Here is a 23,700-nt window from a genome sequence, read left to right on the forward strand (position 1 = left end):
CGTGACTGAGTTATACAAGATGGTGAAATCAAACAGACACAGACCTGGAAGCTTCATCCCTAGCGGCTATCTCTAATGGTGCTCAGAGATGCTATGCAACCCACCAAGGGAGAAAAGCAATTATGAATCATACCCAGCTGTGAACCCTGACAGTTAGGCCCGGAAAGACACGCCCACCTGCTGCAACAGTGGCAGGAACATCATGGGTGTAACCAATAACTGTCTGATCAAAATGAAGTCTGGCTCCACAAGATGAACACATACCTTGTACCGTTATTGGGCTAGAAACCTATGGCTAGAAATGTCACAGACCCTACACCATGCTGCTAAACGGGCTAGGGTTAAACTGACTCTCTGTGACTTATGATTACATCTGCAGATCCAGGCACCTCGTATCCCTCACCCTGAGAAGCTTCTGTCTGCAACAGACGGTGATTAACCCAGAGATCCATAACTGGCCAAGGGGAAGAGAAGAACAGATTACGGAGTTTCAGCCCTAGTAGGAAGATATATACCGCACCCTGCCTTCCAAGGCTCAGGGACCGTTGTAGAAGAGGGGGGAGAAAGAGTGTAATCGCTGGAGAGAGAGGATAACTGAAAGGAAGCATCTGCTTGACACAGCAGAGCAGCTGCACTTGTGAATGTACAGCGGTTTCAACAGCAGCTTACAAATCCTGTGCAAGCCCAAGCCAGACCAAATCCCAGCAAAGAGGGGGAATTAGACACACAACCTACTCCAGGCCATTAAGCTACTGGCAATCATTAGATGCTGGGAGGAGAAACCATTGTTCTCTAAAAGTGTAGCCTCAGGTTAACTCTCCAATGCAAGGCCATGCATCCAAGAATATTTGGGCAGCACAAATTGGTCTTGCAGGAGTCAAAATGGTGGGTAGGTAAGAAGTGAGGGAATGATCCAAGAAGTGTTGAGGGAGGAAAGTGAATATAATCAAAACTCTAAAAAAAATACTAAGAAAAAATAAATAATAAAAATAAGTTTAAAACAAAAGAATAAAAAAGGTTCAATCTTGAAAGATTCATTTTAAGTGTACTTAAAATTATTTTTAACTTAATGACACGGCTCATCTATATGTACTGTACAAAATGTAATAGAAAGGGTGCTAACGTGATTTTCAGATTTTTATTCTTTCCCTAAACATACACTCATTCATGATTATTAGCAGCCGTACAAAGGATTTGAACAATTTTAACAACAAAATTTCTTAATTTTATTGTGGTACGGTTCTGACATGCCAACTTTCAAATAAGTAACTCTTAAAGGCAAAGAATGATTTCCAAGAAAAACAAAGTTGAAATTCTAGCACCTAAAATTAATTAAACACACGTCACCCACGTTTAATGGCTGGAAAGGAAAACCAATGGTATTTTCTATGGTAAGCCTAGACTGAAAGAGATTGGAGACACTGAGAACTGGAGGTGCTGATCTGCAGCTAGACTGCTTCACATGCAGACCCAGTTAAGCCACACATTCTCAGCATACAGACCAGACCAAAGTGATGCCAGCTAGCTTTCTTGTGACTTAACCATTTTTCCAATATCCTTTTGGGCCCCCCCCCCAAAAAAGGAATTCTCCAACCCAATTCATCAATAAACATAAGAGTACCATGGTCCCATTCCCTTAAGTTGGGTCAGATGGTTTGGTCACTTTATAAGTAATAAATATGTCGTCATTTTAGGGGATGATTACAAATAATTATGGTCATGAACAGGGGAAAGAACAGGGAATTTAGACTCAGGGATTTCTTTCCTTCCCTCCCTCACCCCCCTTTAGGTAAGAGAAGGTGGTTGAAAGGAAAAATGGGGGAATATAGTAATATTATAATAGACAATTAGGGGTGGATTATTGAATCTACTCTTAAACCAAAACTAAAAATCTATAGCCATACTCTTACACTGGTACTGAATTTTATATATTGATACAAAACTAAGGTTTTATTTTTGTTACACTGGCATAGAATTTTGCATATTGCTATAGGTTTAAGGTTTTCATTAGTATAAATCTTTATATATTGATACAAAATTTAAGTTTAATTTTGTTACAACAAAATATATGTATGCTTGAACACTTAAGACCAGTATTGTACCTATGCAACTCATTTAAAAATACAAGGTTTGGTGCCAGTGTGTCTAATAGCTGCTATTACAAACTGTCTAGGATAAATAAGTAATGCAAGTTAACAGTCCATCAAACTCAGGGTCATGTTAAATTCTGGTCTGGATTATCACAGAAACGCACACCGTGGGTTGTACAGATAATAGGTAGCTGGAGATAGCAATGTTTGCTTGTTCAGATATTTTATGACTAGATAGATGGTCTTCAAAAATTTCAGAGTATGGATTTAAAGATTTTTTTTTATTAATTTAAGGCCTTTCTGACATTGAGGCTTGTCAGCTCCTGGCAGCACCACTTCGACTTGGAAGAAGATGATGAATATCAAAAGCCCTCCACATGTAATTGCTTCAACTGTGGCAAGCTAGTCACGGGGAAAAGAAAATGCCCTAACTTTATCTGTAGACAGAGTGCTGACTAGAAAGGATAAACAGATGCAGGGAAGTCAACTGTCAAGCTCTGCCAAGACAGGGTAAGTCCTTCATAATTCCTCCTTCACACAAGGTCTGTCAGATAGTCTGGACCAGAAGGCTTAAAGATAGATGCTCCAACGTTATAGAGAATGTTGGGGACTATCTAAGAGGTCAGCTGCCTCTGTCATTTCTTTTTTTTGGAAGCTGCATTCTGTGCTTCCTATATACTCAGGTAATATTATTCCTTCTTCTTTAAACCCGTCTCTGATGGGTTTAAATATTAGAAAGTCATAGTCTTACTGTAAGCTAAAGTTGTTTAGAATTTAAGATGATGTTCTAGGTCTATAAAGGTATTTAAAACAAGTTAGGATAAAAATTGATTTGCATACAGAACTCTGAAGTTACCAGGATACAACAGATAATAGAATACTTCATCCTGCGTTGCCAAATACAGACTAGAACTTTTCAAAGTTACTCTTACCTTCAAATTCTTATAATAATTTCATTATTGTTCCTACATGTGGTTTATTATTTTATTAAGATGTATATTTTTTATGTATGTAAATACATTGTCACTCTCTTTAGATACAACCTAAGAGGGCATCTGATCCTATTACAGATGGTTGTGAGCCACCATGTGGTTGCTGGGAATTGAACTCAGGACCTCTGGAAGACCAGTCAGTGCTCCTAATCTCTGAACCATCTCTCCAGCCCCATTGTTTATTGTTATAAGAGAAAGAACATTTTTATTTAGACAAAAATGGAAATTGTTGAGGTTTGGTCTGTTGCTATGTATTACAATGCTAAATTCTGAACCAGAAGGTCTAGGCCTACAGTGAATCCCTGAATTCTCACGTTACAAGCTTTTGTTGTGCAAACCTTGTTCCTCAATTTAAAACTATTAGTTATATAAAATTAGCTACAGGCAATTACTGGAGGGATTAGAGGTAGATGGGTTTTGAGTCCTGTTTGGGGATGGAGAAGAGAGAGGAGAAAAAGGAGGAAGAAAGAGAGAAGAGGAGGAAGCCACCAAGAGGGGAGACAGACCATGAGCATGTGGCCAGGAGAAATAGCAAGTATCTGGGGTATTCACTGGGGAGGTTGACAGGACAGCAGTCAGAAGAGTAGTTAGGGGTTATTCTCCAGTAACTGCCAAAGGCAAACAAAACAAGACAAACAAACAAACAAACAAACAAACAAAAACTAAGAAAATAGCTAAAAGACTTGCTGGCTTTGCCCTGACCCGAGCAGGTTGCCTTGCACGTCAGAGCACTTACCCGTAATGAAACGATCTAACGGCATCACAGGGGCCACATGAGGAGTAGCTTGTGTAACGAGAAGATTGATCAGATCTTGTTTAAAATTTTTCAGTGTAAGCAACGCTCTGGCAACAAGACCACCCATAGAGTGACCAATTATTGCCACACTTGTGGGAGGAAATTCTTGACCCTGTTTTTAAACGGAGAAAAAGAACATAAAATCACCATGATAGAATCCTTAATATCCTACCAAAAAAATACTTAGTACTTCTGTTTGCATATGAGCAATTCAATAGCAAAAATAAACCACAGGAGCACCCCTCAAAAGATAGAAAAATCCATTTCACAAATTTCTAAACAATATGTTAATACTCTTCTGTGTTGTCACTTTTAACAAGTTTTGGTTATGGTTTTTAAAACTAAAATTGGAATCATTGAGTTAATGAGTCATGCTTGTATTCATATGTTAGGTTGCTTACCACCTGAGGTATTATTTGTTAAATGTATATTAGAATATTAAAGACTCAAGTGACAGCGCATGCTGGCAAGGATGTTGAGAAAGGGGAACACTCTTCCATTGATGGTGGGACTGCAAACATGTAAAACGACTCTGGAAATCAATCTGGTGGCTTCTCAGAAAATTGGAAATAGTTCTACCTAAAGACCCAGCTATACCACTCTTGGGCATACACCCAAAAGATGCTCCACCAAACCACAAGGAAACGTGCTCTACTATGATCACAGCAGCTTTATTCGTAATAGCCAGAAACTGGAAACAACCCAGATGTCCCTCAACTGAAGAATGAATACAGAAAATGTGGTTCACTACACAATGGAATACTATGCAGCTACTAAAAACAAGGACATCAAGAATTTTGCAGGCAAATGGATGGAACTTGAGGATATCATCCTGAGTGAGGTAACCTAGACCCAAAAGGACATACATGGTATGTTCTCACTGATAAGTGGATATTAGCCATAAAGCACAGAATACCCATGACACACCTCACAGACCCAACGAGTTTAAACAAGAAGGAAGGCCAAGCAAGGATACCGAAATCACATTTAGAAGGGGGATCGAAATAGTCATAGGAGGCAGAGGAAGGAAGGGAAGTAGTTTGGAGAGGGGAGGGTGAGAAGAATGGGGGACAGGTATGAAAAAAGACAGGAGAGAGACCCAGAAAACATGGAGAATGAATGGAAATCTCTGACAGTGAGAGGTGGCTGATGGGGAGGGGGGATCTTTAAGAAGTCCCAGAGACCTGAGATGGGGTTGACTCCCAGGAGTCAATGTACGTGACCTTAACCAAGATGCCTAACAGTGGGGACATGGAACCTGGAGAGGCTACCTCCTGTAGCCGGGCAGGACCCCTGGTAGAGGGATAAGGACACCAACTCACCACAAAACTCTCAATCCAATATGTGTCCTGTCTAAGAGGAATGCAGGGACAAAGTGGAGCAGAGACTGGAGGAATGGCTAACTTGAAACCCATCCCATGGGCAAACACCATTCCCTGACATTATTAACAACACTGTCATGCTTGCAGACAGGAGCCTAGCATAACTGCCCTCTGAGAGGTTCTATCCAGCAGCTGACTAAAATGCAGATACCCACAGCCAATGGAGGCTGGGGACTCTTATGGAGGAGTTGGGGGAAGGATTGAAGACCCTGAAGGGGATGGGAACCACACAGGAGGACCAACAGATTCAACTAACCTGCACTTCTGAGTGATCTCAGAGACTGAACCACCAAACAAAGGACACACACAGGCTGGACTAAGGCCCTGGGCACACATGCAGGAGATGTGCAGCTCAATCTCCATGTGGGTCCCCCAACCACTGGAGCAGAGGCTCTCCCTAAAGCTGTAGCCTGACTGTGGTATCTGTTCCCCAGTCTTGTCCAGCTGCAGTAGGAGAAGATGCACCTAATCTGTCAGAGACTTGATGCACCAGGGTTGGGGGATACCCAGTAGAGTACCACCCTCTCAGAGGAGAAGGGGGAGCGGGACAGGAGAAGGGTCTCAGTTGGTGGTGGGTAGGGAGACTTTGAAGGGAGGCAGTGCTTTGGATGTAAATAAATAAATAAGAATACTAAATGTTATAATATAAGAAGATTTGGCACTGAAAATAGTATTAAAGGATGTGATACATTCCAGTTTCTGCCTGTTCCCAGAGCTGACCGAGTCCCACACCTCTCTGTACCCAAATCCCCTGGGGGAAAGGGCTGACCCTCAGAAGTGCAGACAACCCTGAGAGCTTGGGGAGACCACTACTTCCGCTCATATTGCTGGCCCAAGAGGAACCAGCCTAAAGCTCACTGGACACAGGAGCCTAGGAACAGTCAGGGAGAGGATCCTTCTGGTCTCTTCCTGTGCCCAGAGCTGAAAGCCAGACGTAAGGAGTGCTGACACACCTGAGAGCAGAGGAAAGACCAACTCTTCTGCTCCCACCCAACCACCTGGAACCTTCAGGACACACAAACCCAGGAGCAGTGTGGGACAGGACACTTCCAATTACTGCCTGCACCCAGAGCTGACCCGGTCCCACAGTTCTCTGTACCAAGATCCTGCTGGGAGACAACAGGTCTACAGGACTGCTGACAAGCAGGCTAACAGGAGGGTCAAACCACTGTCAGAGACAGCAAGACCACCTAACACCAGAGACAACCTGATGGCAAGAGGAAAACACAGGAACCCGAGCAGTAGAAACCAATACCACTTGGCATCATCAGAGTCCAGTTCTCCCTCCAAAGCAAATACTGGATATCCAAACACACTGGAAAAGCAAGATTTGGATTTAAAATCACATCTCATGAGGATGATAGAGGATTTTAAGAAGGACATAAATAACTCCCTTAAAGAAATACAGGAAATCACAGGTAAACAAGTAGAAGCCCTTAAAGAGGGTTTCTAAACACAAAAATCCCTTAAAGAATTATAGGAAAACACAACCAAATAGGTAAAGGAATTGAACGAAACCATCCAGGATCTAAAAATGGAAATAGAAACAATAAAGAAAGCACAAAGGGAGACAACCCTGGAGATAGAAATCCTAGGAAAGAGATCAGGAATCACAGACGCAAGCATCACCAACAGAAAAAGAGATAGAAGAGAGAATCTCAGGAGCAAAAGATACCACAGAAAACATTGACACAACCATCCAAGAAAATGTAAAGTGCAAAATGCTACTAACCCAAAATATCCAGGAAATCCAGGACACAGGAGAAGACCAAATCTAAGGATAATTGGTATAGAAGAGAGTGAAGACTCCCAACTTAAAGGGCCAGTAAATATCTTCAAAAAAATATAAAAGAAAACTTCCCTAACCCAATGAAAGGGATGCCCATAAACATACAAGAAGCCTACAGAACTCCAAATAGATTGGACCAGAAAAGAAATTCCTCCTGTCACATAATAGTCAAAACAACAAATGTACTAAACAAAAGAATATTAAAAGCAGTAAGGAAAAAAAGTCAAGTAACATATGTAGGCAGACCTATCAGAATTACACCACTACTTTAGAAATTCAACACTATTGGAGGAGTTAGAGAAAGGATTGAAGGAGCTGAAGGGGTTTGCAACCCCATAAGAACAACAATACCAAACAACCAGAGCTCCAGGGACTAAACCACTAACCAAAGACTACACATGGACTGACCCAGGGCTCCAGCTGCATATGTAGCAGAGGTTGGCCTTTTTGGGCACCAATGGGAGGAGAAGTCCTTGGTCCTTCCAAGGCTGGACCCCCCAGTGTAGGGGAATGTCAAGGGTGGGGAGGCAGGAAGGAGTGGGTGTCTGAGGAGAGGGAATACCCTCATAGAAGAAGCATAGAAGGGGAGGATGGGATGGGGGTTTATGGACGGGAAACCAGGAAAGGGGATAACATTTGAAATGTAATTTAAAAAATATCCAATAAAAAAAAAGGATGCAACAATTATATCTGTTGTGGCAATGGACTATCGTATGGTATCTCTTACTTCAAATCTTAAACATGTATTCCCTGGTTATGTTATTCTTTAAATAAGTACTACTTAAAAATAATATTTTTGGGACTGGAGAGAGGGCTCAGACGTTAAACTCACTGACTCTTCTAGAAGATTGGGTTTAACACCACCACCTGCATGGCAGATGGAGACAGCAGTGTGCAAATCTAGTCCCAGGAGATCCACTGCCCACTTCTGGTCGCCAAAGGTACTGGCACCCCCAGAGTGCACAGACATCCAAGCAGACATTAATTTCCATATATGTGAAATTAATTAATCTTTTAAAACAATAATAATCTTCATTTATCAGGGGTGGTGTTACAAACCTTTAATCCCAGCACTGGGGAGGCAGTGAAGCTGGGTATCTGTGAGTTCAAGGCTAGCCAGTGATCTATGTACTGAGTTCTAGGCCAGTCAGGAGACTACATGTCAAAAACACACAAACAAAAGGGTTTGTGTTCACTGTTCTCCTTAGTGTTTCCACAAAACCTGGGCTTGTTTTTCCCGGCAACTGGGCCTTCATATGTTCCTTTCTCCAGTTCCTGTGCAACAAAGAGCTGCCACTCAAGGCTAAGTCTGCTACCCTCAGAACGAACAACAGAGCAGCAAGGTTGCTGTTGAGTCTCGTCTGGGTCCTCCTAGTTTAGAGGCTTCTTGACCCTGTGCAGATCAGCGGTTCTCAGCCTGTGGGTTGTGACTCCTTTGGGGGTGAACAACCTTTTCATAGGAGCTGCATATGAGATATCCTGCATATCAGATATTTACATTATGATTCATTACAGCAGCAAAATTAAGAAAGCAATTTTATGGTTGGAGTCGCCAAAACATGAGAAAGTGTATTACAGGTCACAGCATTATGAGGGTTGAGAACTACTGTTTTGGATAGTTTATAGTGTCCACAATGCAAATAGTATGGTTTATGATTAATATCTGTTTGTCCTCTAGGCTCAAATTCTTGTATAAGCTAGGCAGAAAGTATAAGAATTAGTATCTAATGAAACCTTGGGACACTGAGCCTGTAATGAGTGCCTGTCGTAGGCAATGTTTCTCTCATCACAAACTGCTGATGGAGCAGAAGGAAGTACGAATGTTGGCCCACCCCGTGAGACTGCTGGAAGCTTGCACCTGCTTTTTTCAGACTCGGTCCCGTGTGCTTTTCCTTCTACTCATTTTGCTTCGTGTCCTTTCACTATATGATGGCCATGTGTTACAGACTGAATCCAGTGAATCCCAGTAGCAAGCCAGCCAGCCTGGGGAAGGCCTTGGGCGTCCCAGAGCAAGTTCACTGTGGTAAGAGACAACCTCTGCACCCCTACTTCTTGTTCTTAGTCATGGGTGTTCCCTTTCACTCCTAGTCTCTAGTGCGATTCTCCTGCATTTCCTTCAGCTCTTAAATGAATGGCCTGGGCCTCGGGTGTTTGACTTTAGTATCTAATGAAAACTTGGAACACTGAGCCTGTAATGAGTGCCTGTCTTAGGCACAAAGACACAGTCACACATGGGTACACACAGACAGACAGACAGACAGACAGACAGACAGACAGACACACACACACACACACACACACACACACACACACACACACTCTGATGTTGGTCACACTAGTAAACTCACCAACTCCCCTGGCTTTAAGTAACATGTATTCAGTGTTAACTCCCAACTAATCTCAACCAGTTATTGTTTTTTCCCTTGAGCTCTAGGGTCAGTTGTGCAACTCTTGTACAATCACTATTCTGAGAAGACCTCATGCATCTTAAGATCAACCTATCTAAACTAGACTTAATGCTTCCAAATATGTTTTACCTAGTCCTATCAAAGGCAGTTCAATCCCTTCAGTTGTCTAAACAGAATATCTTAAGTTGTTCTTAACTCTTGTTTTTCTTTCATACAAAATTTCAACTTGCAATCTCCCAGCAAAGCTTGCTGCCTCAGCCTAGATCTAATCCTAACACCAATTTGTTCATTTCTCACCACTTCAGTTACTGTCAACTTAATTTAAAGCACTATCAGCTCTGGCCAGAGAGACTTCAATAGCCTCCTACCTAGTTTCCCTGCCTCATCCTATGTCCTTTCAGTTTATCCTCCTATATAGCAGGAATGATACTATTAAAATTTAAATAAGAGCATCACTTCTCTTCAAAAACCTGTCCAACAGTTTCCCATACCACCCTACATAAAAGGGGAAAAACATTAAATTTGTCTATACATCGGTCCAATCTAATTGACCCACGCTGGCTGCCTTTTGGTGTTGTATTCTGCTGTATTTACTTGGAGTTATATGATGAATAAGGTTTTCTCTACCCAGAATGTTCTTTCCCATATCTGTATCTTACACACTCAGTGAGATCTAACTGTCCTCTAATTCCTACTGTAATTGCTTGTAATAGAAATCTTTGTCAGTATCTCATCTTAAAAATACTTATTTGCGGGGCTGGGGATTTAGCTCAGTGGTAGAGTGCTTACCTAGGAAGCGCAAGGCCCTGGGTTCGGTCCCCAGCTCCGAAAAAAAAAGAACCAAAAAAAAATACTTATTTGCATTATAAATTTAGTGTGTTCATTAGAAAAGTCCAAAACAAAAATAGAAAAAACACCTACCTACTATGTAGGATTAAGTTTGTTTACTGTGGATGACATGAATCTAGCTTACCTGATAAATAACCTTGCCAGTTATTACCTAAAGCGGGTAATTTTCTCCCCGTAACACTCTGATTACTTACCAAGAGATCATTAACGTTTATTCCTCCGACACTGAATTTATTATCCTTCTTCTATACATTAAGCCATGGACTGGTGCTAGTGTGGTCAAATGGCTTTCAGCTGCAGAGGTGATTCTATGATGGAGTATATACTGACTCATGTTTAGATATTAAACTAGTTTAGGTTGTTTTTTGCAATAAATTCTATTTGGTCATGATATACTATACTTCTTTTAAAGATTTTATTTATTTATGTACATGAGTACACTGTCACTATCTTCAGTCACACCAGAAGACAGCATCAGATTCCATTATAGATGGCTGTGAGCCACCATGTGGTTGCTGGGAATTGAACTCAGGACCTCTGGAAGAGCAGTCACTTCACTGCTCTTAACCGCTGAGCCATCTCTCCGATATACTATACTTCTTTAATGCTGAGTCTGGTAGTCTGGTGTAGGGTGTCATACAGGTGAAGGCAGGTACAGGACAGAATGAGGTCTGTGATTGGATGAGAAGGAAGGATGGGCGGGAGAAACGTTTGAGGGAAGAGGAGGACACTGGAACAGAAGGAGATAGGAGACTGGAGGAGACTGCAGGAGAAGCCACGGAGAGAACATGGAGGCTGATGTTAAGATTCCACGCTGTGTATTTACAGGTTGTTATGAATATTCTTAAGGGATGGATGTGTATAGGACTTTGTATGTTTAGGTGGGCAATTATATCTTATCAATGGATCAGAGGTTATTGTGTTGTGTGTTCTTTCTTGTGGAGAACTGAGTTTAGGAGAGTGTGTGGCAGCAGAGACACTGGGCTGCCACAGAGTTGGGATGTGTGTTTCTGGCAAGATATCTAGCAGATATCTGGGGGGCACTGCAGAATTGGATCTAGTGGGGGTAAAAGAAAACAATTTTTTAAAATAATTTTACAACAACAGATGGAGAGCCAAGAGCTAGGCGAGAATCCACTAGTAATCCTAAGAGTTGAAAGTTTTAATTTCTAATTAAGAGGAGGCCAGCGCCATGTTGAGTCATGTGATGTCTCAAGCACCAGGATTTAAACAAAGAAACAGAAACAGCCTGGCCTGGCAGGCTGTAGGTCCCCTGCTATGTGATAAGTAGTTACAGCTCACGGAGTTAGAGATAAAAGCTGCTCTTTAAAGAAAGTCTTTCAGGATACTCATATTCTTTCTAACGTGGGCTCCAAGGGAATTTTGGGTTGAAATCCTAGTTAGACAATCTACTTCTTAATGACGGGTATTATTAAAGGGTGATTTAAGTTTGTTTTTAAGAAGAAACTACAGAGATTACCAGAATCACGTGGGGATTTCCACCCATGGTTCAGAACTTAGATAGGGAGAATTAGTCACTGACTCCAAGTAGAGAATTGTGATATTTACAAGTTATTAAGGTTAAATAAAAATCTGTAGCTCTAGGTAGAGAGCTTAACAGATGGACATATTTTGGGCTAAAGTCCTGGTTTGATAAGTTGCTTATTGGTATTAGAATTGATAGAAGGTGTTTAGTTTGTTTTATGAATTACCCTGCTAAATGTCATATGGCTCGTTCATGGCAGCTAACGAGGGTTTGTGGTTATTTTTGATATTTACCACAACAGGAATCTCAGATTCTCTTAACAGGGGCTCCACGGGAATTTTGGGTTAATTTCCTGATATGACAGATTACAAAAGCCTAACAGGCTCATACACTATTGTTTAGATTACTTCCTTCTTTAAAATTGTTTAATCTTCATAATGGGTGTGACTTTGAGTTTCATGGTTATATTATTCCTCTGGGAGAGAGTGCAAGATACAAGTTTTTCTGGTTACAGACTAAGGAACACAGTATTTTGGGAGAAAGATTTTGTCTTTGTGCTTTTAAAAAATGTGATTAGGCTCTGGAAACCTCACACAGTCATACTGATCAGATTTGATAGAAGTAGACTGCCTGAAAAACTAGATTCAAGAGAATCAAACAAAAAGATATCTCGATTCTAAACTTTTGTCTTGAGAGTTTTATTTTGCAGAATGTACCTACTTGGATTCCTGGTCTCAAGGACTTTCAGCTGGGTCCAGTCAGGACACATCCGACTACAGCATTTGCTTCATTCTTCCTTCCCTCTACCCCCAAGGATATCTCAATGCCCATGTACAGCTTGAAGAAGTCATAGAAGAGTCGTCGCCTCAATTCCCTGGACTTTTGGGGAGCTGAAGTAGTTATTCTAAAGTTGTTTTTATGAGAAATTTAGAAATGGTTGTAATTTAACAGGGAGGAATTAGCTAGATTGAGTTGTACAGTCACAATCTCATTCAGTAACTAAGCTAAAATCATATCTTTGCTTTGGTACAGAATTTACTTGTTAAAAAAAGTTTAAAAGTACAAGGTTTACAGCCAGTCCTTCTATTGATGCCATTACAAACTTCTGAGTTGATTACACCTGTGAGTTAAGGGCCAAATAGCAAATTCATGGCTCTGAGTTTGTTAGAATACTTTCAAGATAATAGATAGTTAACGGACAATAGTCCAGATTACCTTATATAGATAGATGGTTTTCAAAAACGTTCAGAAATCCACAAAATATGAGATATAAAGTTATTTATCTTTGGTTGAGACATATCTGCTCCTAACAGTTTCCCTTTGGTGGATTTAATGAAGAAATTGAGCATCTTTACCTCCAGGTGAGGCAATACTTTGTGGCTAGGCAGCCACTGGACAAAACTGCCTGTTTCATCTGTAGGCTAATACTGACTAAAAGGGACACCTTATGCAGAATAGTTGTTGACTGATAATCTCTACCGAGCCAGAATTATCAGCCCTTTGAGGTTTCTGCATATCAAGAGTCTGTCAGTTGATTGTGGGCCAGAAGCTGAAGACTTGAGCTCACATGTTGCTTACAGAGGACTGTGCTAGTGGAGATTTGTCTCTACAACCTCTCAGTTCTGGAAGCCGTGTTAGGCTTCCTATGTTTATAGATATTTGGCCATTCTCAGATTTCTGACAGGGTTGAAGACTGATTATAGTCTTATAGCCTATCAGGCTGTTTAACTCTAAAAATACTTATTTTACTAGATAGTTATCAGATAGTATACAAGCTAGACAGGTTATGACATAAATCTGAAGCCTTTCCTTAGCTGGAATGGATAACTACATGTTCTGTGTAACTGATACAGTGTTGGACTGGGTGTTAGATATACTTTATGCTTTAATTACAAAATAAATACAAATTAGTTGTGCTCAGCTTATATTTGAGAGAAAAGTTTTTTTTTTTTTAATTAGACAAAAAAGGGTGAGATGTAGGATTGTCATACAGGTGAAGGCAGGTACAGGACCTCGGTCTGTGATTGGAGAAGGAAGGATGGGCAGGAGAAACGTCTGAGGGAAGAGGAGGACACTGGAACAGAAGACGGGAGACTGGAGGAGACTGCAGGAGAAGCCACGGAGAGAACATGGAGGCTGATGTTAAGATTCCACTCTGTGTATTTACAGGTTGTTATGCATATTCTTAAGGAATGGATATGTATAGGACTTTGCATGTCTAGGTGGGAAATTACATCTTATCAATTGGATCAGAGGTTATTGTGTTGTGTGTTCTTTCCTGTGGAGAACTGAGTCTGTGATGGCAGAGACACTGGGCTGCCACAGAGTTGGGATGTGTGTTTCTGGTAAGATATCTACCAGATATCTGGGGGAATGCGGTGCCGGATCTAGTGGGGGATAAAAGATAGCCTTTTATTTTATAAAATTTTACAACAACAGTCTGGTATTTGGTTGAGAATTTTATATTTATGATCCTGAGGAATATTAACCCTTTAGTTTCTTTTTAATAACTGTTGTGTTCTCTACTTTTTTCTAAAACGGAATTTTATCTCCTTGTTCTTTAAAAGTCCTTGTCTAGTTTTGCTGTTGGACTGAAAACTGAGTCTTTTTCTTCCTCTGTTCTTTTTAAAATTGTTTTTGTGGCTGTTGCTGTTTTAAGATCAGTATTTGTTCTTCAATGTGGACTAGAATTTCACATGACCGAAAGTCATTGAGTCCTAAGGTTTTTCTTGGTGGTAAGATTTTAAATTACAAAAATCAAAAGAAATGCTGACAGATACCAAGAAACCCAATTTTCTGTTTCTGCGTCAGTTTTATAATTTATACTTCAAAACCTTTATATGATTGAGTTACTAAGTTTACAGGCATGAAAGTGTGCATACTATTCCTGTATCGCCCTCTCCAAATGTAGAAATATGTCCTCATTAGTTCCTGACATTGTTACTTTGTTTCTCATTTTTCATATCAGCCTAGCCATAATTTACAAGTTGTTGATCTTTTTTTAATGAATCAACTGTTGGCAGAAGTTAGTTTTTCTTTTGTTTTATATTTCTTTAATTTCTAGTTTCACCTTGTCTTCTTACTTACCTTTATTAACCTTCTTTTCTTCCTGGTATATAAAGGCTGTAAACTAATTCATTGATTTGAAAGCTTACTTGTTTCTAATAAAAGTATTCAAAACAGTATATTTTTTAACCATTATCTAATCCTCTAAATTTCTTTTTATATTAGTTGAAAATTTTGTACATGTATAAAATACAAATTCTGATAGGCATTTTCATTTTAATTCAGCTCAAAGTTATCTTCAAATTTCCTTTTTTTTTAAAAACATTGGGTAATCTAGCACTAACAATTTAAAACATTTTTTACTTTTAACCTTGATATTTTTAGGAAATTACATGGTTTTGGTATTTTAAAGAGTATTAATATCCGCAACCCAGCATACGGCCTAGCATAGAACGCAGCTTAGTAGATGTTCATTGTGGTCTGAGAAAGAGTACTTCTGTAGCTGTCAAGTAGAGTGTTTTCAAGTTACCATTGAACACAGAGCAGAACCTGGTGAGCAGTGCTCTGATCCACAGTTTAGTGATCTTCTTATCAGTAATTAGGACAGGACTGAAATCACTGGTGCTACGTGTGGTAGTGCTAACTCCGTTTCTCGGTTCTGCTGGATACGGCTTTGTGAATCTGGAAGGTTTAGATGCATATAGATGATTCGAGGGTCAGGAGTTTTTTGTTTTGCTTTTTTGGTTTTGGTTTTTAAATAAATTTGTTGGGCTATGTGTCTGTCTTGCTCCTGAGGTGCCAAAGCACTGCCGGCAAACCACTGAGGAGAGGCAGAACACGGTCTGTGATTGGGCTCCAAGCCCATGTTCTTCTAAGTGAGAAACAGTGAGATCTGGAATTGATGCTATGATTCTCAATCTCCTGTGTACCAGAGGCCGCTGGGGTCTACCAGGAGTTGATAACAGGGCCACGAGGCCATGCTTCCCCTATGCGCCAGGCAGAAGGGGACTGAGCTTCAGTGGAGATCGAATCCAGTTCAGTTCCAATGAGGGCCAAGTAGGGAGGTGCTGGAGGAGAGAAGGCCTTAGGCAGCTCCGGGGGAATTAGGTGCAGCTCTTTACTACAAAGGCCTCCCCCAACAGCAATCCTGGATGAAGGAGACAGTCCTTGCTTGTTCAAACTGCTTTATTTGATGGCAGATGTCAATGCACACATCTTACTCAGGGTGAACCAGGGATTAAATACCTTCTGCAGGAAGGGATGCCTAGGAAGGAGAGCGCACACTAAACACTGGGGTGGCCTATCTTAGCATGGAGAACTCCTGGTTTTTAGTCTCTGTGACCAGTTGTCATGGTCCTCTCAATGGGGTGTCATGGCTATATGCTGCATATGTTTACGAATGTAAACAACTATTCTCCCTGTGATGAACATCGATGGTACCAGTAAGAACCTGAGGCTACAGCCCCGTTGGTAAAGTGTCTGCCGTTCAAATATGGAGACCCTGAGCTCAGATCCCCAATCCACGTAAAAAGACAGATAGAGCTTGGCAGGGAGCTGGTTCCACAGCTACCGTTCTCAATTCTGAGATTCCCTGGGGTTTTGAACCTGCTTCGACCTTAGCAATTCTTCTGTCTGGTGGCATGGCCTACTTGCCCCACGTAAATTGAATTTCTTTCTTTGTGGGACAGGGGCAGAGGATGAAACCCAGTCTTTAAAATGTCCACTTCATCCACAATGAAATGCCTTTCCTATGATGTATTAAACAGACAGTAATTTGGTCATTCTGGTTTTTGACTTGTTACGTTTGGCATGTATGCACATGTGAGTATCAGGGGACAAGTCGGGGAGAGGGGCAGGGACTGAACTCAGGTCACCAGGCTGGGCAGCAGGCCCCTTTATCCACTGAGTCCTCTCACTGGCCCTCCAACTATCTTTTGAGACAGGATCTCTCAATGAACTAGGAAGTTGCAGTTCAACCTAGATCTTTAAACTAGCACGGAACTGAAAGATATTACATTACTTTTTTAAAAAGGTACTGCCCCTTTGGTATTTTTGTTCCAACTTCAACACAAATGTATTATTTACAATCACATGTGTCCCTAAAAGAAGACACTGACACTACTGATCTACTTATGTATCTCATACCTTGTAGAGTTTGAGAATTGCTTTAATGCATTCGTGTACAAACTTGGTCTGCTTCTGAAGGCTTCCACCATATAATGCCACCAGTTCTTCATTGAAGTTGACACTGAAGAAGTCGAAGTGGTACTTGAAATCGATGTCCTCTGCTTTCCTAAGCGCAATAGAGCCGATAGAACGAACTGCAGAGTGAGAGAGAAGAGGGCGCGCTATACAAAACATCCTGGAAAAGCACCCAACGTCGTCTTGACGTTTTTAATAAACAACCCCATCATGGACATAAACAACTTACCTCAGTGTGATGAGCATCAACACACCAAACAATAAGCTGAGGCTACAGCTCATTGGTCAAGTGTCTGCCGCTCAGATACAAAGACCCTGAGCTCAGAAGCCATGTAAAAAGCCAGGCCTATACTACCAGTACTGAGGAGGCAAAGACAGACGGATCCTAGAGGCTTGCTAGACAGATTTCTAGGCAAATCTGAGGGTTCAGAGAGATCAGTAAAAAATAAAAAATAAAAAAAGACAGACAGATGAAGGAAAGAAGAAAAGGTATCGTGATTTAAAAAAAGAAAGAAACACCCAATGGTGGTCTCTAGCTCCTACCCATACATGTCCATACACCATCCCTAATCCCCCAACTCACTCGCCCACACACACACACACACACCAATTAAAACACAGATATAATTCACATTTAATCTCACAATGTCAGTGTTGTCAAACAGGTAATACAAAGGAAAGCATAATATGCTAATTATAGGAATATAATCACTGTAATAAGTAAAGATGAGAGGATATGTAAAACCTGTATGGGGAGTTAATACTATTAGGATAAATCTACAAGGACAGAAACTTATGTGCTCTGAGATGTGTATAGAAAGACATTATATCTGCCAATACAAAATAATACAAAAATTACACAAACTATCTTCTATAAGAGTAATGCAAAAGAACAATATAGTGTTAAATAAATGAAGAGTTTACAGTTCATACAGTAACTTAGAGGACAAAACAGACTGGAAGAAACCAAGCACAAAGAATACATACTTGATGGTTATGCATTATAAAAGTTAAAAGCATCCCCAAAGCAATGAAGTATACCAGAGTTGCACACTTAGGCATTAAGACTACAAAGAAAGTTATAAAAATGACCACCTTAAAGTTAGAATTGTAGAAGTGTGCATGCGTGTGTGTGTGTGTGTGTGTGTGTGTGTGTGTGTGTGTGTGTGTAAGGGAAGAAAGCTTTAATCATGAAGGAACTCATGGGGATACCAGGATGCTGGCAATCTTTTAGTTCTTCACTGAAACTTTAGTTCTCTGTAAGTTTACCTTGCACCAACTGTAAGTGTGTATCATTTCAAACTACCAAGACAGTTAACAAAAAAATCAGATTATTTAACTTCTTACTCAAATCATGTTTCACATCCCTCTCAAGTAAGGATTCAGCAGCCTTTCCCAGAGTCTGTCTGTCTATCTGTGTGTGTGTGTGTGTGTGTGTGTGTGTGTGTGTGTACACATGCACATATAAATATCTCCATTCTAACCTCATTTTTCTCTAGTCATGGTGTCCTGAGCGCAAAGCGCAAACATATTTTTGTATCAGGGACGTCCCTAAACTATGTCCCTAAAGCTCTCCTCAAAGCCCATCTCCTCGCCATGGCCTTTCCTGCCACCTCATCTAAACACATCCCTACTACTCACCTTCTGCCTCCCTCGGTGCTTCACTTATTTACTTCTTATAGCTTTTAATATTACTGGAACGTCTACTGACAGCTGTCTCCCAACAAGAACATGCATTGATGAATAAGGAACTTCCTGTCCTGTTCTACTCTGAATATTTAATACCTAGAATACTCCCTGTTATAGTAGGTATTTTATAGGTGAACAATGAGCACATATGAGTACCATACAGAACACATCTGGGCTCGTTAGACACCAATTCCTCCCAACGTTCACAAGAAACAAAATCACTCACAGATTGGGTTATCTGGCTGCTATGCCAGAAACTCTGACATTCTCCCCACCATTCTATAACCCCCCATACTGCTACATTCCTCTGCCCAAGGAGAGAAACTGATCTTCTCGTGTTCAGCATAATTTAAGATCTCATCTCCCCTCTGAAGCGTCAGATCCCATTCTCAGTAACTTCATTTCCAACATAAACCCTTCTACTTCTGAATACCTGTGTAATCTATTTGCCCTACCCTACACCATTTGATTTTTCTCACTCTTTTCTCCTTCTACTTCTAATGTCTGCTTTCTCTTGAAGGACGTGACATGGACATGGGTCTCCCGGTGGGTCTGACAGTACTTGACAGAGTAAGCTTCTCATTTACCGCACTCGATTCCAGCAGCACGTACACGACTCAAAGTCTGGAGCTGAATTTCACTGCTTTAGCGTCTTTCTTCCACTACCTACCTTGCTTATAGCTTCCAGCATTCCCAGGAAGAAAGAGAACAGGAATTCCTGTCAAAGGGAGAATTTTGTGTTCTTCAGCGTATGATCCTTCTCCATAAAGATATAACTCATAGGCTGGATAACGCTTTGTCAGTTTCTTTGGAAGTTCTATTTTCTACAGAAAATAAACGAATGAATAGGCCCATTTTAATCACTTTTATTAATACAACTCAGACTCCATGCAAACGTAAGTTAAAGAACTTTAAAATGGTACAGTATAAAAATACCATGAATGCTATAAAGCACAATCAACACACAAAACAAGTTCTACTTATCGTTTTTCATACAAGGGATTATTCTTAAATTATATGGATTGTGAATAAAAGCTATATATATATGTATATATAAAATAAAAGCATATATATATAATTCTCTGAAGATAGAAAATAGGCAAAAACAACATATTTGACATATTTAATAATATGCTATTTTATGGGCAATTTCATCGTAAAATATTTATATCACTTAAAAATTAACACTATATACATATTCTAGGGGAGATGGAGAGTCAAGGAGGTGAGGGGAAAGGAGAGGAAAGGAGAAAACAAGAACGGTGAGAAATGCAGGCAAGTGGCAAACTACATCTCCAGGCAGAACACAAGGTCTAGCAGGTGCCAGGAAGACAACAGGAGAGGCAAATGTGGGCACACAAAAAGGGATGCTGTGCTGAGAAAAAAGAAGCACAAAGAAACACAGCTGTGGGGCTCCAACATAAATTACTTCATATGGACAATTTAAAATAAGCAGACTCTCACCCACAAAGGACCTTTAGTGACGATCAATGGCCTTTACATTAAATATTACTTCCATGAGGTGACCCTGCAGTCTGTACTGCCTTGACTAAACCTCAGAACAGACTGTTCTCATTGCCGACATATACCCCTCCCAAAAGACAAGCATTCTAACAAACCCTCACCTGCTAGAGAACACTGACTTAAAAAGCAAAGGTCTTATTTTGTGATGTGGGTATATATGTGTGTATCTAATGTATATCTTTCACTTATAAATGAAAATTATAAATGTTTGATATTTATGGTTTAAACAGAAAAAAAGAAAATTATCAAAATAAATGCAAATATTTTAAAGTTCTTAGTAGGAGCTCTGGGTTCTTGACTGAGGCTACTCCCAAGAGTAGATCCAAGGACTACTGCTTGATTAAAACAGGAAAAAAAAAACCCGCCTAGACATAATTTAACCTTTCAGACAGGTCTTTCTTCTTGTCATAAATCCTCTGTTACAATTCAGTTCATGCTGTTACCAAAACGTCTAGCTAAACATATACTTCATGTATTTCCATACTGTACGCATAAGTAATAAAGACTTTAGAGAGGGAAGCTTTCAAAATTTGATTCCAAAATCTACCTTACTCTTATAATTTACACATACCATGTTTTAAATTTTGTGTTTGATGTACTTAAGTTTTTTCAACTTCAAAAGGACAGATGTTGAAAGAAATATCTCTTACCCATGGTCTTGTAGATGGTCAGTTGACAACCAATGTTAATCAACTTACATGTGCTGCTAAATATAATCTGGATATCTATAAGCAAATCTGTTTATAGATTATTTTCTCTCCTTTACATCAATAGTAATATGTTATAAATGCTGACCAGACAGAATGTCCTGGTGCCGTCCTTCCTTCCTTCCCTCATGCATGCTAGCCAATGGCTTGCATGTCCAAATTCACCTCTCCTGCTCCCTTTACTTCAGCTCTTTTTTATTTTTGTGTGTTTTGCCTGCAGTGGTACCATGGAGCCAGAAGAGGGTGTCTGGTTGGAACTAGAGTTGGGTGTGGTTGTAAACCACCAGGAGGGTGCTGGGGACTGAACCCAGACTCCATGCAAGAGCAGCAAGTGCTCCACACTGCTGAGCCATCTCTTTAGCCCCTCGATCTACGGCTTTTCCAAAGGCCTTTGAAAACCCAGTACAAACAAGCATATTCTTTCTTCTCTGAAGAGCCTTGTACACAGTCTCTTGCTACATTATAACTGATTTTTGTATTCTTGTCTCTCTTATAAAAATATACATTAAAGGCACAGGGGCTTTTTATCATTAATTCCTTCTCCTGCCAAATATACCTAGTCATTCAATAAATGACTGTCTAAATAAACATCAACATGTTTTATGATTAAGTGTGGTTTATATTTACAGCATCAACATTTCCTTTCAAGAGCAATCTTTTATTATTTTTTATTTATTATTTTATTTATATGAGCACACTATAACTGTCTTCAGACATGCCAGAACAGGGTATTGGATCCCTGTTGCAGTTGGTTGTGAGCCACCATGTGGTTGCTGGGAATTGAACTCAGGACCTCTAGAAGGGCAGTCAGTGCTCTTAACCCCTGAGCCATCTCTGCAGCCCTCAGAGAGCAATCCTTAAGTCACACTCATGAACAAAGCAAAATAAACATATGAGAGAAAATAACTCAGGTGTTCCGGCTCAAATTCTACAGTTTGCCTAAAATCCTGCGCTGCTGAACAACCTTTTGGCCCTATTGGCATCACGGAGCAAGAATAAGTGAGGTGGAGACTGAAGACCTAATATAAAATGTAGTCAACTACAAGTAAGAGCACCCAGGAAACTACAGGCAAAGGATGAGTACAGGTCAGAATTTTAAGTTCAAAAGTTCATTTTTGCAAAGAGTTTCAAACTCTTCTGTCACTTAAAAAAGGGCGGGGGGAGCTGTTTATCATTTTCTGCTAAGGTACAAATCAGCAACCTTTTAAAAAGGAAAAGAAAAAGGCCTCAAGAAGGATGAGATGCCATGAGGAGGCCATGCTACCTGCTGGACACCAACCAGCAAACAATTAGAAAGCTTCAGAAATGCTAATCTAAAAGGCAACAGATAAACCGTCTTTAGAACAGCTTTATTCATGTGAAAGCCATTAGGCTCTTAATTCGATGTCTCAATTATCTTAAAAATCTCAGTATTTATTCAAAGGGGCTCATCTCTGTAGGTAGGCCTTAATTCTGTTTGTAAAATAACATAATTTATTCAAAGTCTGCTAGAAAATGTGTACTAAAAGTTCCACCACTGTGATTACTACTGTACACACAAATTAGTAAGTGTCAAACTCCAAAAGAGCAGTTTGAACCAAAATAACTAAATACCCACTACTCGACAGCGGCTCTTTTGTCTCAGTGACACTAATTTTCTCTTTCTAGTCAATTTCATGAGGCAGAAGACACATCTGTGAGATCCACACGCTTTGTTCTCAACATGAAGAAAGGCAATTTCTACTACTGCAAATATTAAAATAGATCCAATAATTGGGGGAAATCTATAAATAAATGGAAACGATTGTTCCAAAATGATCTTATTGTAACCATTTAGTACAGTACCACACTAAAACAACCTACTTCAATCTTACTGAGCTTTCAGATTATTAGACCATAGGCAACGAAAGGGAATTATAACAAACTCTATTTTCAGTTTTTTTTAAAAAAAAAAACCTAAAGTTCATATATTTAATTATTAACACTCTAATGCACATAAAACATCGCATCCGTTTATTAGCTTAGGAATTAACACTAACACTACCTTGTTAAAAATCTCCAAGAGCATGTGAAGTGTTCCCTTCCCTCATAACCACTGATGCAAAATCAAGGTAGGAACTCTTCTACTAGAAAATATCCTCGGGAGAGGATGGTCTTCCGCAATTTAAGCTTCAGTTTTTAATAAATAAGAGGGGCACCAAACAGGCTCCCTCTATAAGGACCTGTACACAGATGCAGTCTTGATTTTCATTCTTTATTTTCCAGAAAAATCCTAAAAGCATACTAAAGAATGCACTTTATTAAAATGTATTATCTATATTTTATAGGAGCTACAATAGATATTCCAAAATTAAAGAGATTCATTTAGAAATCTTAAGAAAAATACCACCGGAGGGAAATTTCTCCTGACAGCTGTGTAATTTATCATTTTTTCCTACTGCTGGTCATGAATGAAATCCTAGATGCTACTACGCAGAACAAATGAAGCAATTAATGAAAGCATTCAAATTTGAACAGAGGAGGTGGGGGCGGTGAGAGAGGGGGCAGTTCCTGTTAAACCCAGTGAGAAAACAAAATATCACCAGTATGTGCATGCAACTGATTATAATAGATATCGTAATAGACTACACCGGTCACTGACTGTTGAGAGGCAAGCGAAAACACAGGTACCCACACCCACGGACTCAGAACCTACAGAACAGGTGGATCCGCAAAATTCTCCACAGAAGGGAAACTAGATAGTTTTCTATTTAATTATTCATCAGGCCAGTCTTTCACTTCACCCAGAGGTAAAACCTCAG

The 23,700-nt window shown here is 40.0% G+C and overlaps 1 protein-coding gene across 1 annotated transcript in view; it reads right to left on the reverse strand.

Moving 5' to 3' along the window:
• Positions 1-23,700, reverse strand: part of Pgap1 (post-GPI attachment to proteins inositol deacylase 1) — a 72,884-nt gene that overhangs the window by 48,671 nt on the left and 513 nt on the right. Inside the window, exons 2-4 of the mRNA NM_201990.1 lie at positions 19,360-19,513; positions 16,944-17,119; positions 3,819-3,990 (exon numbers count right to left, since the gene is read on the reverse strand). Of these exons, the coding sequence (NP_973719.1) occupies positions 3,819-3,990; positions 16,944-17,119; positions 19,360-19,513 (502 nt within the window). The remainder of the gene's footprint in view (positions 1-3,818; positions 3,991-16,943; positions 17,120-19,359; positions 19,514-23,700) is intronic.

This window comes from Rattus norvegicus, chromosome 9 (assembly GCF_021556685.1).
Source record: "Rattus norvegicus strain SHRSP/BbbUtx chromosome 9, alternate assembly SHRSP_T2T, whole genome shotgun sequence".
Taxonomy (NCBI): Eukaryota; Metazoa; Chordata; class Mammalia; order Rodentia; family Muridae; genus Rattus; species Rattus norvegicus.